The sequence below is a fragment of the Lissotriton helveticus genome, chromosome 11, assembly GCF_964261635.1.
Source record: "Lissotriton helveticus chromosome 11, aLisHel1.1, whole genome shotgun sequence".
In the NCBI taxonomy this organism is placed as follows: domain Eukaryota; kingdom Metazoa; phylum Chordata; class Amphibia; order Caudata; family Salamandridae; genus Lissotriton; species Lissotriton helveticus.
In genome coordinates, this window is record NC_136072.1 from 1,029,358,875 (window position 1) to 1,029,375,284 (window position 16,410).

General features: G+C 40.0%; 1 protein-coding gene across 1 annotated transcript in view; it reads right to left on the reverse strand.

The window, feature by feature from the left end:
- Positions 1-9,522: 9,522 nt before the first annotated feature.
- The window catches only part of ERP29 (endoplasmic reticulum protein 29), a 155,433-nt gene continuing 148,545 nt past the window's right edge, over positions 9,523-16,410 (reverse strand). The window contains exon 3 of the mRNA XM_078667428.1: positions 9,523-15,395. Coding sequence (XP_078523554.1) covers positions 14,893-15,395 — 503 coding nt within the window. The 3' untranslated portion in view covers positions 9,523-14,892. The remainder of the gene's footprint in view (positions 15,396-16,410) is intronic.

Genomic DNA, 16,410 nt, shown 5'->3' on the forward strand with positions numbered 1-16,410 from the left:
GGGGGGAGATGCGGAAACCTTCCAACTGTACATGGAACCCATGGCTCAAAGGGTGAGGGCGAATCCTGACAGAGGAGATGTTAAAATAGGGCAGGATATAAATAAGATCTGCCTTTACGTGGGTGACGTTCTCCTGGCAGTAACCGACCAGACCTACTCATTCCTGATGGTGCTTTACGAATTGGACCTGTTTAGAAGCATTTCAGGCTTTAAAATAAATATTCAGAAAACTCAAATCCTGAATACCAATATCCCTCCCGGCACAAAAAGGAGATTCGGTATTTGTTCCCTCTCCAATAGGCAACACCTGATATCTAAAACCTGGGCATCAAGATTGCAGCCTGCCATGACAAAAGATAGCAAATGAGTTATAGAAACTGCATTTGGAGGGTCCAAAGAGGCACACAATGCTTGCAGTCGAGTGGCCTGTCATGGACATGCAGACTGGCAGCACTAAAAATCTCCACACTTCGTAGAATCCTATTCTTAATGCAGGGGACACTTTCCAAATTACAGAAAATTATTGAGACCTTCTTCAGGGCAGCAAAAAAGCCATGAGTGGCAAATTCATTCCCTATAGACAGACAGAAGTTGGAGGATGGAGACCTGAATCGGTCTATTACATAGCAGCCCAGATCAGATACTTCATATAATGGAACGGTCTGAGAAATATTGGTTTTTTTACTGACCAAATAATGGTTGCCTGTCACATCTGGAAGATCCACTTGCTGCCTATGAAACACAGAACATGGGGTCTGTACCCCTCCCAGTTCCCAGAACCTTTTTGGAGACTTGGATAAAGTGGCCGCCAAGAGGGGGCTGATGACGATTTGCTCCCTTATTACTCCATTCATTAACAATCTTGACTTTTCACCTCAGTACTAACTGCTGGATCATACCATAGATGGCAATTAGGAAGAGAACAGCTGACTCATATGACCATTAGTGGCTTAAACAATTTGAACACATTAAATCTGATTATGCTAAAAATATGACACCACACAAATGTAGCGGTCGGGGGAGCGAGAGGATAACATTGGGCAGTCTACATTTGTATCCTTCCTCTTCACTACATAACACAGCAAAGCGAATAAGATGAGGTCAGGCCAAAGTGTGTACTATTTGTCTATTTACAGAAGACCTTAGGTTTTTGTTAGTTTCTGTTAATCACTAAAGGATCCTGGACTGTCATGAACCCAATTACTCTGTGAGTCAATTCAAATATTGAAAGGTATGGGCTCACACACTGCCAGTGTCAGGCTTTATCATTGTCCAGCCTTGCTCACCAGAAAGAATTCTAGCGCGTGCTGGATCACCTGTTAGTTTCCAGGGAGCCCAAATGGATGAGGGGTTAGTATCCAAAGACAAATGAGGAAACAAACCTTGGGCACTCCCAAACAGGAAGTACCTACTAATTTATTTAGGATATGACAAGATGACTAAAAGTAAAGGTGATGTCTAGGAGTAATGATTACTCCTACATCTGTGGGTCGACACAGCCATTTCCCCGTCCAGGGTCCGCAGCTTTCTTCAGGACCGAGGATCCCTACTCTCTATCTGATACTTTATACACACATGTACACAAAATACCCAATGGTAATTGTAAAGATGCTACCAACACAGGAGTTGTGGCAGAAGAATTTTATTAGCATCCAGATCCTTCAGTGCCAACTACCAGAGTGAGCTCACCAACATTCTAAGGCGAGCTTCACTCCAACATTCTATACACAGTGTACCAATAGGTGGGGAAAGGGAGGGGGGGAAAGGAGAGGAAAATACCACGTTACAACACACCTCCCTTTATAGGGGAGAAAAGGTGAAAAGCATACAGAAATACAATTTCCCAAAACCTGTAGGAAAAAATCGAAAATGAAGGTTACGCAAATACATTACATGTTGTAATCAGCTTGCCATACAGAGCATCTGCGTAAATACATTACATACTGTAATCAGCTTGCCATACAGGGCATCTGCGTTGGCGTGTGCATCTCTCTTCACAATGTGCTCTGGGCATGTCCCCGAAGTCACGGTTGTCAAGTGGCTTTGAGGTATGAACATTAGTGCAGTGAGCCAAATTATCCATGCTCCATAGATTTCCATCTTCCAACACCATCGAGTTATTATGAACCTTCCTAATTTTAAGGGGTTTTGAGAAGGATGAAGCTTTGGACTTGAGCAGTGTGGGTTTTTTGACTACCACCCAATCCCCTACCCTCCAATCTCTGTCAGAAGTGCCCCATTTCGCATCATAGCTGTCTTTGTATTTCATTTGATGTTCTTCTACCTTTTCTGACACAGTGTTCCTGTCTACCCAAACCGGGGATCCTCCATTCAACCAATTGGGTGTAAGTTTAGAACCAGGATTCCTCCCCTTGAGTGAAATGAACAGGGAAACCACACAGAATTAGGGGTAATGTGGTATGACCACAACATTTTCCTGATGCTTTCTTCAATCGGTTCTTGAGTGGATCTTGCCAGTTGAATAGTCTCTTTAAGCAGTCTGTTAGCTCTTTCAACTAACCCATTAGATTTCGGGGAATAAAGTGGGGATTTGATGTGAACAATGGACAAATCAGTCAGGAATTCTCTCATCTCATCAGAGGTGAACTGTACCCCATTGTCTGTAATAACTTCGCTGGGAATACCTTCCCTGGAAAAAACATCTTTAAGGAAATCAATCAACGAAGTGGTAGTGATAGTGGAAACCATTCTTGTTGTTGTCCCAAGGTTTGGAGGGTATGGAGATAGGAATGAGAGGGGCCTTCCGGACAACCTTGGATTTATCACTGGCTCCGCATGCTAAACAATTCTTGACTTGGTTTTCAATCATAGAATCCATATTCGGGAACCAATAACTCTGCCGGATCTTGCTTTTAGTCAGATTACGTCCTGGATGACCTTCATGGCCGATTTGGATGATACGATCTGTCATTCCCACGGGGGGAACTATCTTGTAGCCTCTGCAAACCAGATCATCCACCACAGATAATTCATCCTTCACAATCCAAAAATTCTGGATGTCTTCAGGTACCTCATTTTTAGTTTTAGGCCAACCACTGGATATAACCTCCTTTAATTTGGTAAGTGTGTTATCTTCCAACAGAGACTTTTCCCACTCGTCTTTTTTGATGGCAGGAATTTCAATCGTGTGAATGGTTTCTTCCAAGGAATCCATACATGGATCAACATCCACGAGAGGCAATCTCGACAAACAATCTGCTACTGAATTTTTTGAACCAGAGATGTGCACCATGGAATAATTGAATCCTTGCAGCCCTAGAATCCATTTAGCAATGCGTGGTGTGGTATTTTCTAGAATCTTGGAGGAAAATAAGGGCAGTAGGGGTTTGTGATCCGTTATCAACAGAAAAGGAATCCCCCACAGGAAAAACTTGAAATGACGAATAGCCCAATAACAGGCTAGGGCTTCTTTTTCGATAGTGGAATAATTGATCTCCGCAGCTTTCAGGGTCCTGGAGGCAAAAGCTATAACCTTTTCTTCACCATCCACTAATTGGGTTAAAGAAGCGCCTAAACCCTTGTTACTGGCATTAGTTGAGAGAGTCGTCTCAGCATTGGAATCGAAAGCATGCAAGATCGGGGCATCACATATAGTATCTTTGACATGTTGAAATGCCTGTTGATGTTCTGAGTTCCATTCAAATTTAGATCCCAATTTGAGTAGCTCCCTGAGGGGTTGAACTTGATCAGCGAAGTTCTTAATAAATTTCGACATATACTCCACTAAGCCCAAAAAGGATTTCAATTCATCTTTGTTTGCAGGAGGTGGTGCCAATTTGACAGCATCCACTAAGCTCTCTTTGGGTCTAATGCCTTCACTGGATATCATATGTCCTAAATACACAACTGACTCCACACCTACTTTACATTTCTCATTTTGCGTTGTGAAACCAGCTTTGCTGAGCTTGGATAACACTTTTTCCAGGATCACGTTGTGTTCATCTTCCGATGCTCCATACAAAAGTATATCGTCTTGAAAACAAATTACTTTTTCAAGACCTTGAAGAATATGTTGCATTATACGCTGAAATACAGCGGCTGCAGACGCAAGCCCAAAAGGTAGTCTTGAGAACTGATACACCCCAAAAGGAGTTATAAAGGAAGTCAGGTGCTTTGAATCAGGATGGAGGATCACCTGGTGGTAAGCCGAGGATAGATCTAAAACTGTGAAATATTTGGCTCCTTGAATGACAGTCAGCATTTCGTTGATGTTTGGGAGGGGATGTCTGTCCACCCATATATTCGCATTTAAATCCCTGAGATCAACACAGAGACGAATGCCTCTTCCCCCCCCCCCCCCTTTGGCAGCTACTACAATGGGGGCCAACCATTCTGAGCTTTCAATGCGCTCTATGATTTTATTGTTTTCCAGTCTGTCCAATTCTTTTTGTAGAGGTTCTCTCAATAGTAAGGGGACCGACCTAGGCTTGTGTACAACCGGTTTTCAATTGGATTTTAGTTGATTTTATGGAGAAATCCATTACGTTTCCCCAACTTATCTGTGAAAACCTCAGGGAATTTGTCACATACCTCCTTACCCACACATGGTTTGTCAATGAGTAACACCGCTTCAGGAGCATTGGGGTCCAATTTAATACCAAGGTCTCTTTGGTGTTTCCACCCTAACAAGTTAGAACCTGACTTAGTAATATACACTTTTCCTAGAGTAGACCTGTCTTTAAAATCAATTTGCATCAATAACATGCCTACCAAAGGTATTAAGCCCCGATTGTATCCACCTGGTTTAACATCAGGGGGTAGAAGGTTGTAACTTTTGTGACCAGAATTGGTATGAAAATAAGATTCATTTATAAGGGTGTAGGGAGAACATGAGTCAGCATAAACCTCATAAGAAATATTATCCAGAAAAATTTCACAACTAGATAAGAATTAGTCATTTTCCCCAACATTCAGAACTTGGAAAATGATGTCTTCTCTCGGTTGTGGACTCAGATCTTGGACTACCATGTGAGTAGCAGTGTTACTTTTTTCATGGCAAACCTTCGAAAAATGACCTCTTTTTTTACAGTTGCTACAAATGACACTCTTTGCAGGACATTTAACATTGTTGGCTAAGTGGTTTGGGTTACCACATCTAAAGCATTTAGGTTTGCTAATGTGCACACTCTGCTTGTCTGAGTCAATTGGAAATGGTTTAGGTCTGGTGTCTTTGTTAACTACTTTGTACACACCCATATCAGAAACCTGCTTAACATCCAAAGCTTCCTTAATTTCATTCATACAAAAGTTTGTGTGCTCTATGCTAATAGCAATTTCAATAGCCTTCTGCAAATCAGGAGCTTCAGCTAGAAGTCTTTCTTGAATTTTCATTTCACATGTACACCTGACTAATTGATCCCTGATAAGAGACTCAGTAAGTAGACCAAATTCGCAGGTAGATGCCAACCCTCTTAACACGGCAATGTAATTTTTTACCTTTTCGTTCTTCCCTTGAATGCGTAAAAAAAACGTATGACGTTCAAGAACTATATTAATTCTATCTCCAAATTGTTCTTCCAATTTCTTTACAGTCTTTTCATATACATCAAGTTGAACAACAGCAGCTCCCTCACCACCCGCATCAGGATTTACAACACCTTCCACCACCTCAGGCAAATCCTCAAACAAATTTCTCCCTTGTTTACCAAGATTGTGAAGTAAAATGTGTTGTTTGCATACTGCAGAGAATCTGTCACCACCAATAGCAATTAAATAAGATTCAAATAATTGCAACCATTTCTTCCAGGGGATAAGAGGGTCACCTGCATCACCAAAAAATGGTGGCGGTTGGGACATGGACCATGCAGACATTTTGAAAGGAAAGACAACCAAGAGGTGCAGAAAATAAATAAAATGAAAAAAGAGAAAAACAGGAAAAGAAAGAAAAGGAGAATAAGAAAATAAGAGTAGAATATTTATAGCTGAGTAGAAAAAACGAAAATAAGTATGAATAGATAAACAGTAAGAGAAAGAGCTTGTAGGCAAAAATAGAAATACAACCAAGCAAGAAAAATCCAATAGGTAAGGGTAAGTTTGAAATAATCAGAAACTATAGATGAATAATAGCAGTGCCAATTTCGCAAGAATAAAGTTGCAATCAATTAACCATGGAAACCATATTAATCAGTAGTACATTAGTACTGAAGAAAATGCCCAAATAGTACTGTGTATGAGCGAAAAGGAAAACAGAATAAAGTTATAATAACTGTGCCAATCAGGTGAATAACAACTGCTGGCCACAACAGCTTGTAAACCTTTTTTTAAAGAATTGCAGAAAAAAAAACGCAATTCACAATTGACACAGTACGTTGAGTGAGTCAGTGGAGATATCACCAGAAGCGATGAATGTTCCTTAAAGTGAGAAAATCTCCACAAGGTCCCACAGGTGCGAAAGTTATAGTCAAGAAATAAAAAAAACTCACGTGAGGTGACAATGGGCAGTGCGCAGGTTACCGGCTGAAAGGATAACCGTCCGTCCAGAAATCGAAATGACGGTTAGTCAGAAACTGACACTGGAATGAAAGAAACGCCACAGCAAGGCTTGTCAGTATGAATTAATCGCCGAGAAGAGGAAAAAAAAACTCTTCGGCAGGGAACTGACGTTGCGAGGGGGCGGAGGATGAATCAGGCACTCCTACCTCGGTGACGCCGCTCCAGCAAAGAAATCGGGCAGGCGATGCTAGGCCGTGTCAACCGCTGCTCCGGAAACGCCTCAGCAGCCAAGGTCAGCTACGCAATGTGAAGGAGGCGGGAGCACACAGAGCTGCGGGACACACAGAACAGCATTCCGCATGACACTTCCTCAGTAACTTATCAAAAGCCGTGGAAAAGTAGGAGGCGGGACCCAGGATGATCAGAAAAGTACAACAGTGTCGATTCCTCCCGAACAGAAGGTGAGGCAAGGTTTTGCCAAGGGGAATCACTTAGCACACCGATGTTAGAAATCGCTGTCCGCCGCTTGTAGTAGGCAAAATCAACTGGGGGAAGGATCCGACCGTCCCCAGCACGGTGATCGTCGCCAATTTGTAAAGATGCTACCAACACAGGAGTTGTGGCAGAAGAAGTTTATTAGCATCCAGATCCTTCAGTGCCAACTACCAGAGTGAGCTCACCAACATTCTAAGGCGAGCTTCACTCCAACATTCTATACAGAGTGTACCAATGGGTGGGGAAAGGGAGGGGGGGAAAGGAGAGGAAAATACCACGTTACAACAGTAATTGTTTGCATGTTCTGTATATATGTAGAGGCACTTCTTCTGCGTTTCTTATTGGAGGTCCTGTAGCAACATATACATTTTACAAAACAATAAATCAAATGACAAACAGAAATTAACACAAAATAAAGTCCCATGGGACAGGGTCTCAGGAAATAGGGTGATGTTCAATCAGATGGGAAAATTCATGCTGCATGCACGAATCGGCTGGTTTTCATTCTATCATTAGTTGAAATCATTAATGTGGAACAGTTTAGTTGAACATTCCATGAATCACTGCACAACAGTGTGAAAAACATGTTGACAGTGACCACACCTAAACATCCATTTACGTACCCTTAGCTAAACTAGGGAGCACCTCATGGAGGAGTACGATGATGGTGGCCTTGTAGTCACACACTGCAAAAGGGAAGAGAAAGCGCTAAGAATTAACACGTTGACAAAAATATTTGTGGAAGTGCCCATGGTGAAGAGAGTTCGATGTTTACTCACGTCATCAAAAGTTACACACTGCTTTTCCACCTACTCGGTCATCAGTCGCCTCCCGATGATGCAGGACCTCTGCAGACTCTGGTGTAGAGGACAGAACGATAGGGAACACGTTGCTGGGCACCTGATTATGTGATTAACGTGACACAGGCATGCTCGATCACGTGACTAAAGACCATCATGGGAGTTGGCGTTCCATGTGTTGTTACTTCGTCCTCTTCAGTAGAGTGAATGGAATGGAAAATATCTGTTGTTTCACATGATTGGCTTGAAGCGAAAGCGCATGATCACGTGACACGAGAGGCTCATGGTAGTTGAATGTCCCACGTATCGTCCCTTTACCTACCTCAATAGAGTGACGTTCTTTTGCTTGTTACAGTGCAAGATTTTTTTAAATAATAATATTTTGTCAAACTGATTGGGATGAGCTGCTAGAGCTATATACATTCCATGGCATAAGCATGATTTAAATAATGTCCACCCCAATGGACAGAAATAGAACAACTTACCACACAATTTGTCACTGTTGGTGCTCTCTTATTGGCAGACATATAGGAGGACGGGTTGCTAGAGCTATAAGCATGCCATGTCATGGGCATAATGATTTGAGTGATGTCACCCCAATGGACAGAAACTGCTAAATGTACTATACTACACAATTTCCAACTATTGGTACGCTCTTATTGTTGTGAGTGTAAGCTAAACAAGCCCGTGAGTGGTGCGCGTGCATGTGCCATTCCTAGGGCAGCCTCAAATCCGTTTTTGACTCACTAAATGTCTCGTGCTGCGCAGTGCACCGCTAGGCGCGAGATCTAAAAAATTGGACTTGAGGTCAGTCAGAAAATCATTTTTCGATTTATAATAAATCATAAAAGCAAGGTTTTACCTTGAATTATGCAGGACACAGCTTGACAGTGTTTGAGCCATAGCCAACACTAGATCACATTACATGTCACGAGTTTGGAATTATTTGTACTGGCCACATTGGGATTACTGTACAACATGTATCCGATATGACGATGCACTAAAGCCATTAGTTCATGCAATGCAGCTCCCCTTCATAGAGTATTATGTCAATATAGGTAAATCTTCTTCCAATTTCAGCTCCTGTCGGATTCTTCTAAATTTGGTAGAATGTCCACAGGTAAACCTAATACCGGACTTATTTTTTAATGAATCTGAAAACAAACAGTACTACCTTTAATTTGTGTATATTGGTGGAGTAGAATGATGTTACAGATGGCTTGATTATTTAGTTGAGAAAAGGTGCCCCTTTGTTTCATAGGAATATATAGTTCTAGTTTTCCTTGTTCGTTATTTTTTATCCCCACAGCCAATCCTTATTTTCGGCTCGTCTTAATTCCTGTGCTCCTCTTAATGTTTTTTTCTTAGTTGTTCTTGAAGAAGTATCTTGGATGGATACAGAATGGGTTAGGTGGTAAAAAGGGCTCGATTCTGCCATCAATCAAAACCAAAAAAGTAGGTGTACCGGAATCCAGGTGTTCAGCCATTTATATGCTACTGATTGTCTTATTTACTTTAAGATTGTTGGATAGATGGAATGCACTTGTATAACACAATCTACAGAGACAATCACCTCTAAGTTCTATTGCAATCCCTAAATGTTGATGAATATGGTGCTTAGTTTTGTCCAATTCACCTCACACAGTTCCAAGTTGATTGGTTTCCTTGCAAGGGTCCAGTATTGTTTGTTGGAACAGTTTATTTCTACTGCAATTTTGGGAATCATGACAATAAAGATGTAAAATATGAAACAAAGACAACAAACTTAGCAGAATATTTTTTAGCATTTTATTTGCGGGTGAAATGTATTGATTTCAAACTTCAGACACTAAGCCACTATGATTTTAAAACAGTAGCGCATCAGTAAATTACAATGTGCCCATGAAAGGGATAGCAACCAGTCACTGAACATTAAACTTCTTTGTCATATTTTTGTTGTAATTCCTTCATTTGAAGTAAACTTTAATCCATAACCATTCAAATGAGGAGTAGCAGTTGTATTAAATCAAGTAAAAAGTAGAACCCTTTTATGCTAGTAATATTAAATATATAAATGTATAAAATACGCACAACCTTTTTTTTATAAACGCCTTTGAATTAACAGTGTAATGATGTTTGTAAACCTGTTTCTTAGTAATATTATTTTTAAATGAAAGTTTTAGCACATTACTTCCAATTCTAAATCACATTTTATAAAGCAAAGTTTTCCTTTTGTATAACACATAATGACAAACACATCTATAAAAATAAAAACCTGGAAATACAGTAAAGGATCACTGTAGAAAAATGCCATCTGTGGACATAAATACATATAAATTGATGTTCCACATATAATAAGATAGTTTAACCATTTGTTCACCTGTAAAACCACTGATAATGTGCTTAAATGTGCTTAAAATAAGGCGTATAAAATACTGTTCTTTTAACACTTTCCTGGATTCATGAAAGTCATTTTTATCACCTAATGCTATGAGGGAGCACCTACTGAAGGTGTGGTTGTTACAGATACACACATAGATAACGCCTCTTTTGAGACTGATCACAGAACATCCCAGTGTATAAATATTTAACTCCATGCAAAAATTACAACAAAAAAAGTTAAGAAAAAATGAAAATCTGACAATCCAGCTCTTTTATGAACAAAACACAGTGCCCGATTTAGACATTGGCCGGTGGAGCAAAAGCAGTCAGGGTGATGGAGGATATTACGTCCATGGACTTGCCTTACAAATATAGGGCCTTATTTACAAGATAGTGCCGCAGCGCGGCACCGCAAGCCCTTTGGCTGTGCCACGCTGCAGCACTTTCAAAGCCCAGCGATGCTTCATATTAACAACATTATGACGCATCCCTGTGTGTTCCCCTGCACTGGCACACAATCGGCTGCCATGCTCCCACACAGGCACCCTTGTGCCATGGTGCAAGGGTGCCTGTGTTGTGGGGAGATTGTATTTGTGCAGGAAGGGACACCTTCCTGCACAAAAACAATCACAAGAGGTGATTTCCTCTTCCTATGCATTCTGCTGAATTCAGCACGCATAGGAAGAGGAAAAAACACGAGGAGTAATGTAAACATTTCTCCTCGTTGCACATCGGTACTCCTTCCCTGGGGTGGCGTAGCATTCTGACGCATTTCCAGGTTATGAATTCTCGTAAATCTGGAAATGCAGCAGAATACATGGGTGTTACATGGGGAACTCCCACAACAACACCCATTCCACGTGTCTTTCATGCAAAGTGCTGTGTGCGAAGGGGCAATATTTACAAGGACACGAAAAGCCAAGCAGGGTGGCTTTACGTGTCTTTAAAGATTTGGGGCAGCAGGTTGTGCAACCAGTGCATCACAGAAAGTGACACTTCGGTGGAGCTAGGCGCTTATAAATAAGCCACTTAGCGTTCACCACCGGTCCCGCGGTGAACTCTCTGGGCTTGTATGAAGTACAGTTATGGCGATCCATAAGAAACCATATTTATGTTTGGTGTGTGTCCGACTTTGATGAAAAGTGCGGGCACCAAACTTTTTAACATTTTTCCTTTTCCAAAAACAAACTCTCTAAGAGGGATTTTGTTTTCGGAAATGAAAAAACTAATGGCCCTATTACCATCGGAGTGGGGGGGGTCTTCTTTTTTATTTTTACTTTCCCTCACTGCCAGCAGAGTTTGCCAATGCCATTGTGATGGAGTACCTTGTCAGTTAAACTCTAAATCGGGCCCACAGTGTTTAACATTAATATTGTGTGTGCTTTAACCAAATACAGCAAGACAGTTATTTGTATCCTCAAATTACATCAGGCCATGGAGCAAAACCTATACATCATTGCATGCATTATGGAAGTTCAAATTGGTAGAATCAAACTGAGAATCAACTATTGCATTAACTCATTTAGACAACAATAAATGTTGCAGCATAAATTCTTGACTGTATTTGTTGGTTAGGATGGTAAACTCTCATTCGCACTGCTGCTCTTACCTGAGGGGAAAGGGGAAATATCAGAAAGACATAAAATGCACAGTAAGACCCCTAATACATACCTACTAAAAACAGAAGCCAAAGGACAATTCAGATTTTTAGAGGCTCAATGTGATGCCATCTGTCTTTCCTCAATTTAACTTTAGAAATCTTGAAGCGGTCTTAGAAACACTTAGGATAATAAAAATATGTGCTTGATTTGCCACTTGCAGAGCTTTCCAAAACATATCTCTTTCATCCACAGTGATCAAAGTTTGCTTCGGATGGGTGGTTACTGTGCTGTGATGAAAATTGGACTGAGATATTGAAAGTCGTTGGCTGAAAATGAAGCTCGGGCGGTGCAACTTTCCATCACCATGGACAAAATGCAAATGTGGAAAACAGTCTAAAATGGCAATGCAGCAGAATATTTCCATTTGCTTTAAAAAGAGGAATTACTGGTGTCTTCCTAAGAGAGAAGACATCAATGGATTCATAAAAGCAACAGTTAATAGAAAAGAAATATACCTGAGATTACATCTCACAGAATGGATTTGGGAGTCATTTAACATATAGAACCGTGGGCAAAAGGTCACACGCATGGCAAATAAGGATCAAGGGTGAAGAGAAAACATTTTCTAAAATATTTGAAGCTATATAAAAAACAACAAAGAAACCTCAGCTATGAAAATGATATGGCTAGTGCAAAAAAGTCCTGCTTCAGAACTAGATTTCAAAGCATTTCTTAAGAATTGTTTGGGGTCTTTTATGCAAAGGATAATGTGAAAGAAAACACGTCACTTGTCACATCTCACTTCGTATTGAGTGACAAGGTTTCTCAGCATAACTGATTAGATCCTGTCTACGAATAAAGACTAAAGGAATGTAAAAAGGCATTTCAAAGTCTATGGCTTTAGTTATAAGGGAGGGGAGCTAAATTCCGATCCCTCTGCAAATAATGGTTTGAAGAGGGATTAGAGTTCTGAGCTGTGCGATAGTTATAACATGCCCATTGGTCCCCAAATAACATTTCAGCAGACAGGAGAAACCTGTCAAAATTTACCATGCTTTATCATGATAGAAGACCCAGAAAAAGGTAAAACACATGGAATTGAATGCATCAACTGCCTATCTTGCCACTTGTAATCGGTGCCTATGTATATAAAATAAGAAGTGCAAAAGAGTCTGGATGTGACAGATAAGTTAATGGCAGGTGAATAGCAAGCTTACATCACTACACAGCCACATACTTAAAAGTATGTCTAAAGTGAAAACATTTTTAAATGTGCTTACTATTAAGTAACATATTTTTATAATTTCAACATGCTCAATAGTTGACAAAAGAATTTACTTCATCTACGTCTATTTTGTGACCGAGGTATGTCAATACTGTGTGTAATTAGCAAGCCATGAGCAAAATCAATGCAATCTTAATTTGAATAAAGCAAGTTGTTGATGCTACAAGCTCCAGTAAACGATAAATGACTTCACTGGAGGGACAGAAATCATCTTCTGTGTGTGTAAGAGTGTTGAATAATAATATTGCCTTAGAGCCCGCTATGGCGGGCTCTACTGGCCAATAAAAGCCTGCTCCAGCGTTCGGCAAGGGCCTTTAACCAGAGAGCGGGCCTTTTAATGGCAGGTAGAGCCCGCTACGGAGGGCTCTAATGCTATTTGAACATTCCGCCCCTAGAGTGCAGAATGTTCTGATTTGTAGAACAAAGGCCTCAGAGAGCCCAAGGGGGTTGAAATCCCCTCGGGCTCCGTGAGGCTTTTGTTCACAGCTGTTGCTGTGAATAGACATTAGAATATTGATGCTCCGGGCTTTTATCAGCCAATAGAAGCCCGAAGCACTCCATTGTCTTTAATGAAGCGTTCAACATTCCAATGTTCTAACATGTGTAATAATATGTCTCATAGAAAGATAATGTAAAGTAAATGTGCCCCCTAAAAAAATCAACAGTGAAAAGTCCTCATGTTCCTAGCAGAAATATAAAGGTTTCTTTTAAACAACAAAATAGAAATCTTTTCCAAAAAGTATTGACAAGATGGACTAATTTACAGTATTGAACAAACAAGACCGTAGATATGGACATTCCTTTTTAACATTTAGAAATGAAAGAAATCACTGTAGCTGCATGAAATCTTTTTTAACAGAGCACAAGCATTTCCCTATTGTTAAGCGCACTTGTGGTTGGGCCATACTTCTGATATTTTTCGCTGTTTTCCTTACTGATACTGCATGCATATAAACAATTAATGAACTTCAGATTTCCTTCTTTGGCAGATAATGTCATTTTTAAAAAGATGCAAGACTAGGCTTTTATAAACTATCTGCAAATCATAGGCTTCAGGAGGTAGTTTGTCCCTGAAAATATTACAACAAATTTGCTTTATAATAATCTGCAGAAATATCTTTACAGTGTTTTTAAAAGAGACTAAAATAGAAAGCTTTGTTAGGCTATCAAGATTTAAAAAGAAGCTAATGAATCTATGATCTAGTCAAAATATTACCCCAGCAGTAAATTATCTATTTTGTAACTGCTACAAATGATTACCTTTATGGTCAGATATATATGCTACGCTCACAACATTGATAATTCAGGAATGTCAAAATCTGTCAGACAAGGACTTTACCGCTATATCTGTATAATTATCAGGTCAGAGATACAAAGTATAAAGAAAACTATAGACTATGGTTTGCTTCATATTTTCATTTTTCCTCTGAAAGATATGGCAAGATGCTAAGTGGATGGGGTAATAACCAAAGGAACTGTGAAAGGATCTTCAGAAACACATGGGCAGGAAGCAGCGCTTTTAGTCTCTGGCTTTACCTGAGCCAGTTAAGGGTACTTTCATTTTATGGGCTACCCTCAACCTTCCTCATTTTTCTGATCATAATTCCATCCCAGAAATCTTACAGGCCAAACATGTGCTTGTCGTATAACATAAAGATGTCTGGTGACTGGATCTTCACCTATGGCTGTTCAATTGGAGACACATTTTGGAAACTCTGAATGGAAATTTCAATTTAGGAAGGTGGACTGAAAGGTGTGAGGCTGAAGATTGGGGTTATAGCAAAGCTTTTTTTAAAGAAATTACTGGGCATAATTAATCAACTAATGGCAATTTCAAGTAGTAAAAATGTATAAAGTAAAAAAAAAAAAAGGTATCAAACTTTTCTTTTAGAATTCATCATAGCTCTTCTTTTTCCAACCCTAGTTGTTGGAAGGAACTAAGAATATTGAGCCTTTTTTGAAGCTCCTCCTTCTTTGCTTCACTCATTGCATTCTTCTCAATCATTTTGGTGATTCTCTCGGTTTCCGTAACTGGAAAATGCATACTATGCTCGAGCATTTTCGTCATGATTTTCAGGTACTGCTCTGCGGGTTTCTTGTCTACTTCTTCCGCTTTTTTAAACTGGTCCTGTGCCTTCTTCAGCAGACTGTGACGTTCTTCTTCACTAGCAGCACTTACAAATTTTGCTGCCAGAATGTCGTAGTCTACCAAGCAACCAGGCATGCCCAGGTACACACCTTTACTCTTCAACCAACGCTGAATGTCGCTAGCCTTTGTTTCCCCAACATATAGAGAGGGATTTTCCAAGTCTCCGTCCACAAAAAGATAAAACTTTGGATAACTTTCTTTTTCAATCTTGTACTTTTCACCCAGCTCTGTATTCAACTGGTCACCATAATCTAAAAAAAAAAAAAAACAGAAAAGAAAGCACACTTTAGAAAATATAGCCTCAGTACAAAACGGATTTTGCTTGGGGCACAATTGTAAAATGCACATTTTCTACTGCAATCCAAGATGTCCGATATTTAATGACAACAATTATACGCTTGTAAAGAATACGCATTCTGAAACTGCATTTTTAGTTTTGTATTTAGTTTATGTCCTCTGTATCTGCCAGGTATGTTTCCTTCCGGCCACTATGCAACACTATTAAAAAAAATCATTAGTGTGATAAAGGATTTATCGGCAGAAGGGGTACATCCGGAAAAAGTTTCAAAAAATGCAAAGATCCATTGTGCCAGCCACAGACTGTAGTAACATCGCCATTACAAAACTAAATGTCTTACTATGGTGATAGCAATACGGGGCCAAAGGCCCGCGCAACAGTAGATAATCCTTTTATTTTTTCTATTGTTTCACATAAAAAAATTGCCCATTAAAGCAAAAACTAATAATAGTGTATCTAAGATGTAGCACATGGCCACCTTGTTGGAGTAGCAATCAGAAACTGTTCCCTATACAATCCTTATTCCAAATTGCATAGCAAATACTGCATGAACCCTGTGGAGAAAAAAACTGGAAAAAAACAACAAGATAGGAAAAAGTCCATGAGCACTAACAAATGCTTGAAAAACACATGTATTAAGCACTTACACTGTCAACAAATTAAAATGGCCAAAGTTTCAGCACTCAAACTCAGGCGGAAAAAGAAGGAACAGCTGTTGAGATTTCTAGGGTTGGTGGGTAACAGTGCCAATGTTGTCGATGAAGAATGCGCATGCTTATTAACTTTTAGTTATTTCAAAAGCTGCTGCATTTTAAAGACCAAGCACAAGGAGATGATGGACGGAGCGCTGAAACTTTTCAGACACTCACCACAGTCACAGATCTGGGTTGAATTCATCATCATTAGCTCACTTCGCCACCCAAGTTCAGACCCAGCAAATCAGTTTTGACCCTGTTACTCATGGGAAC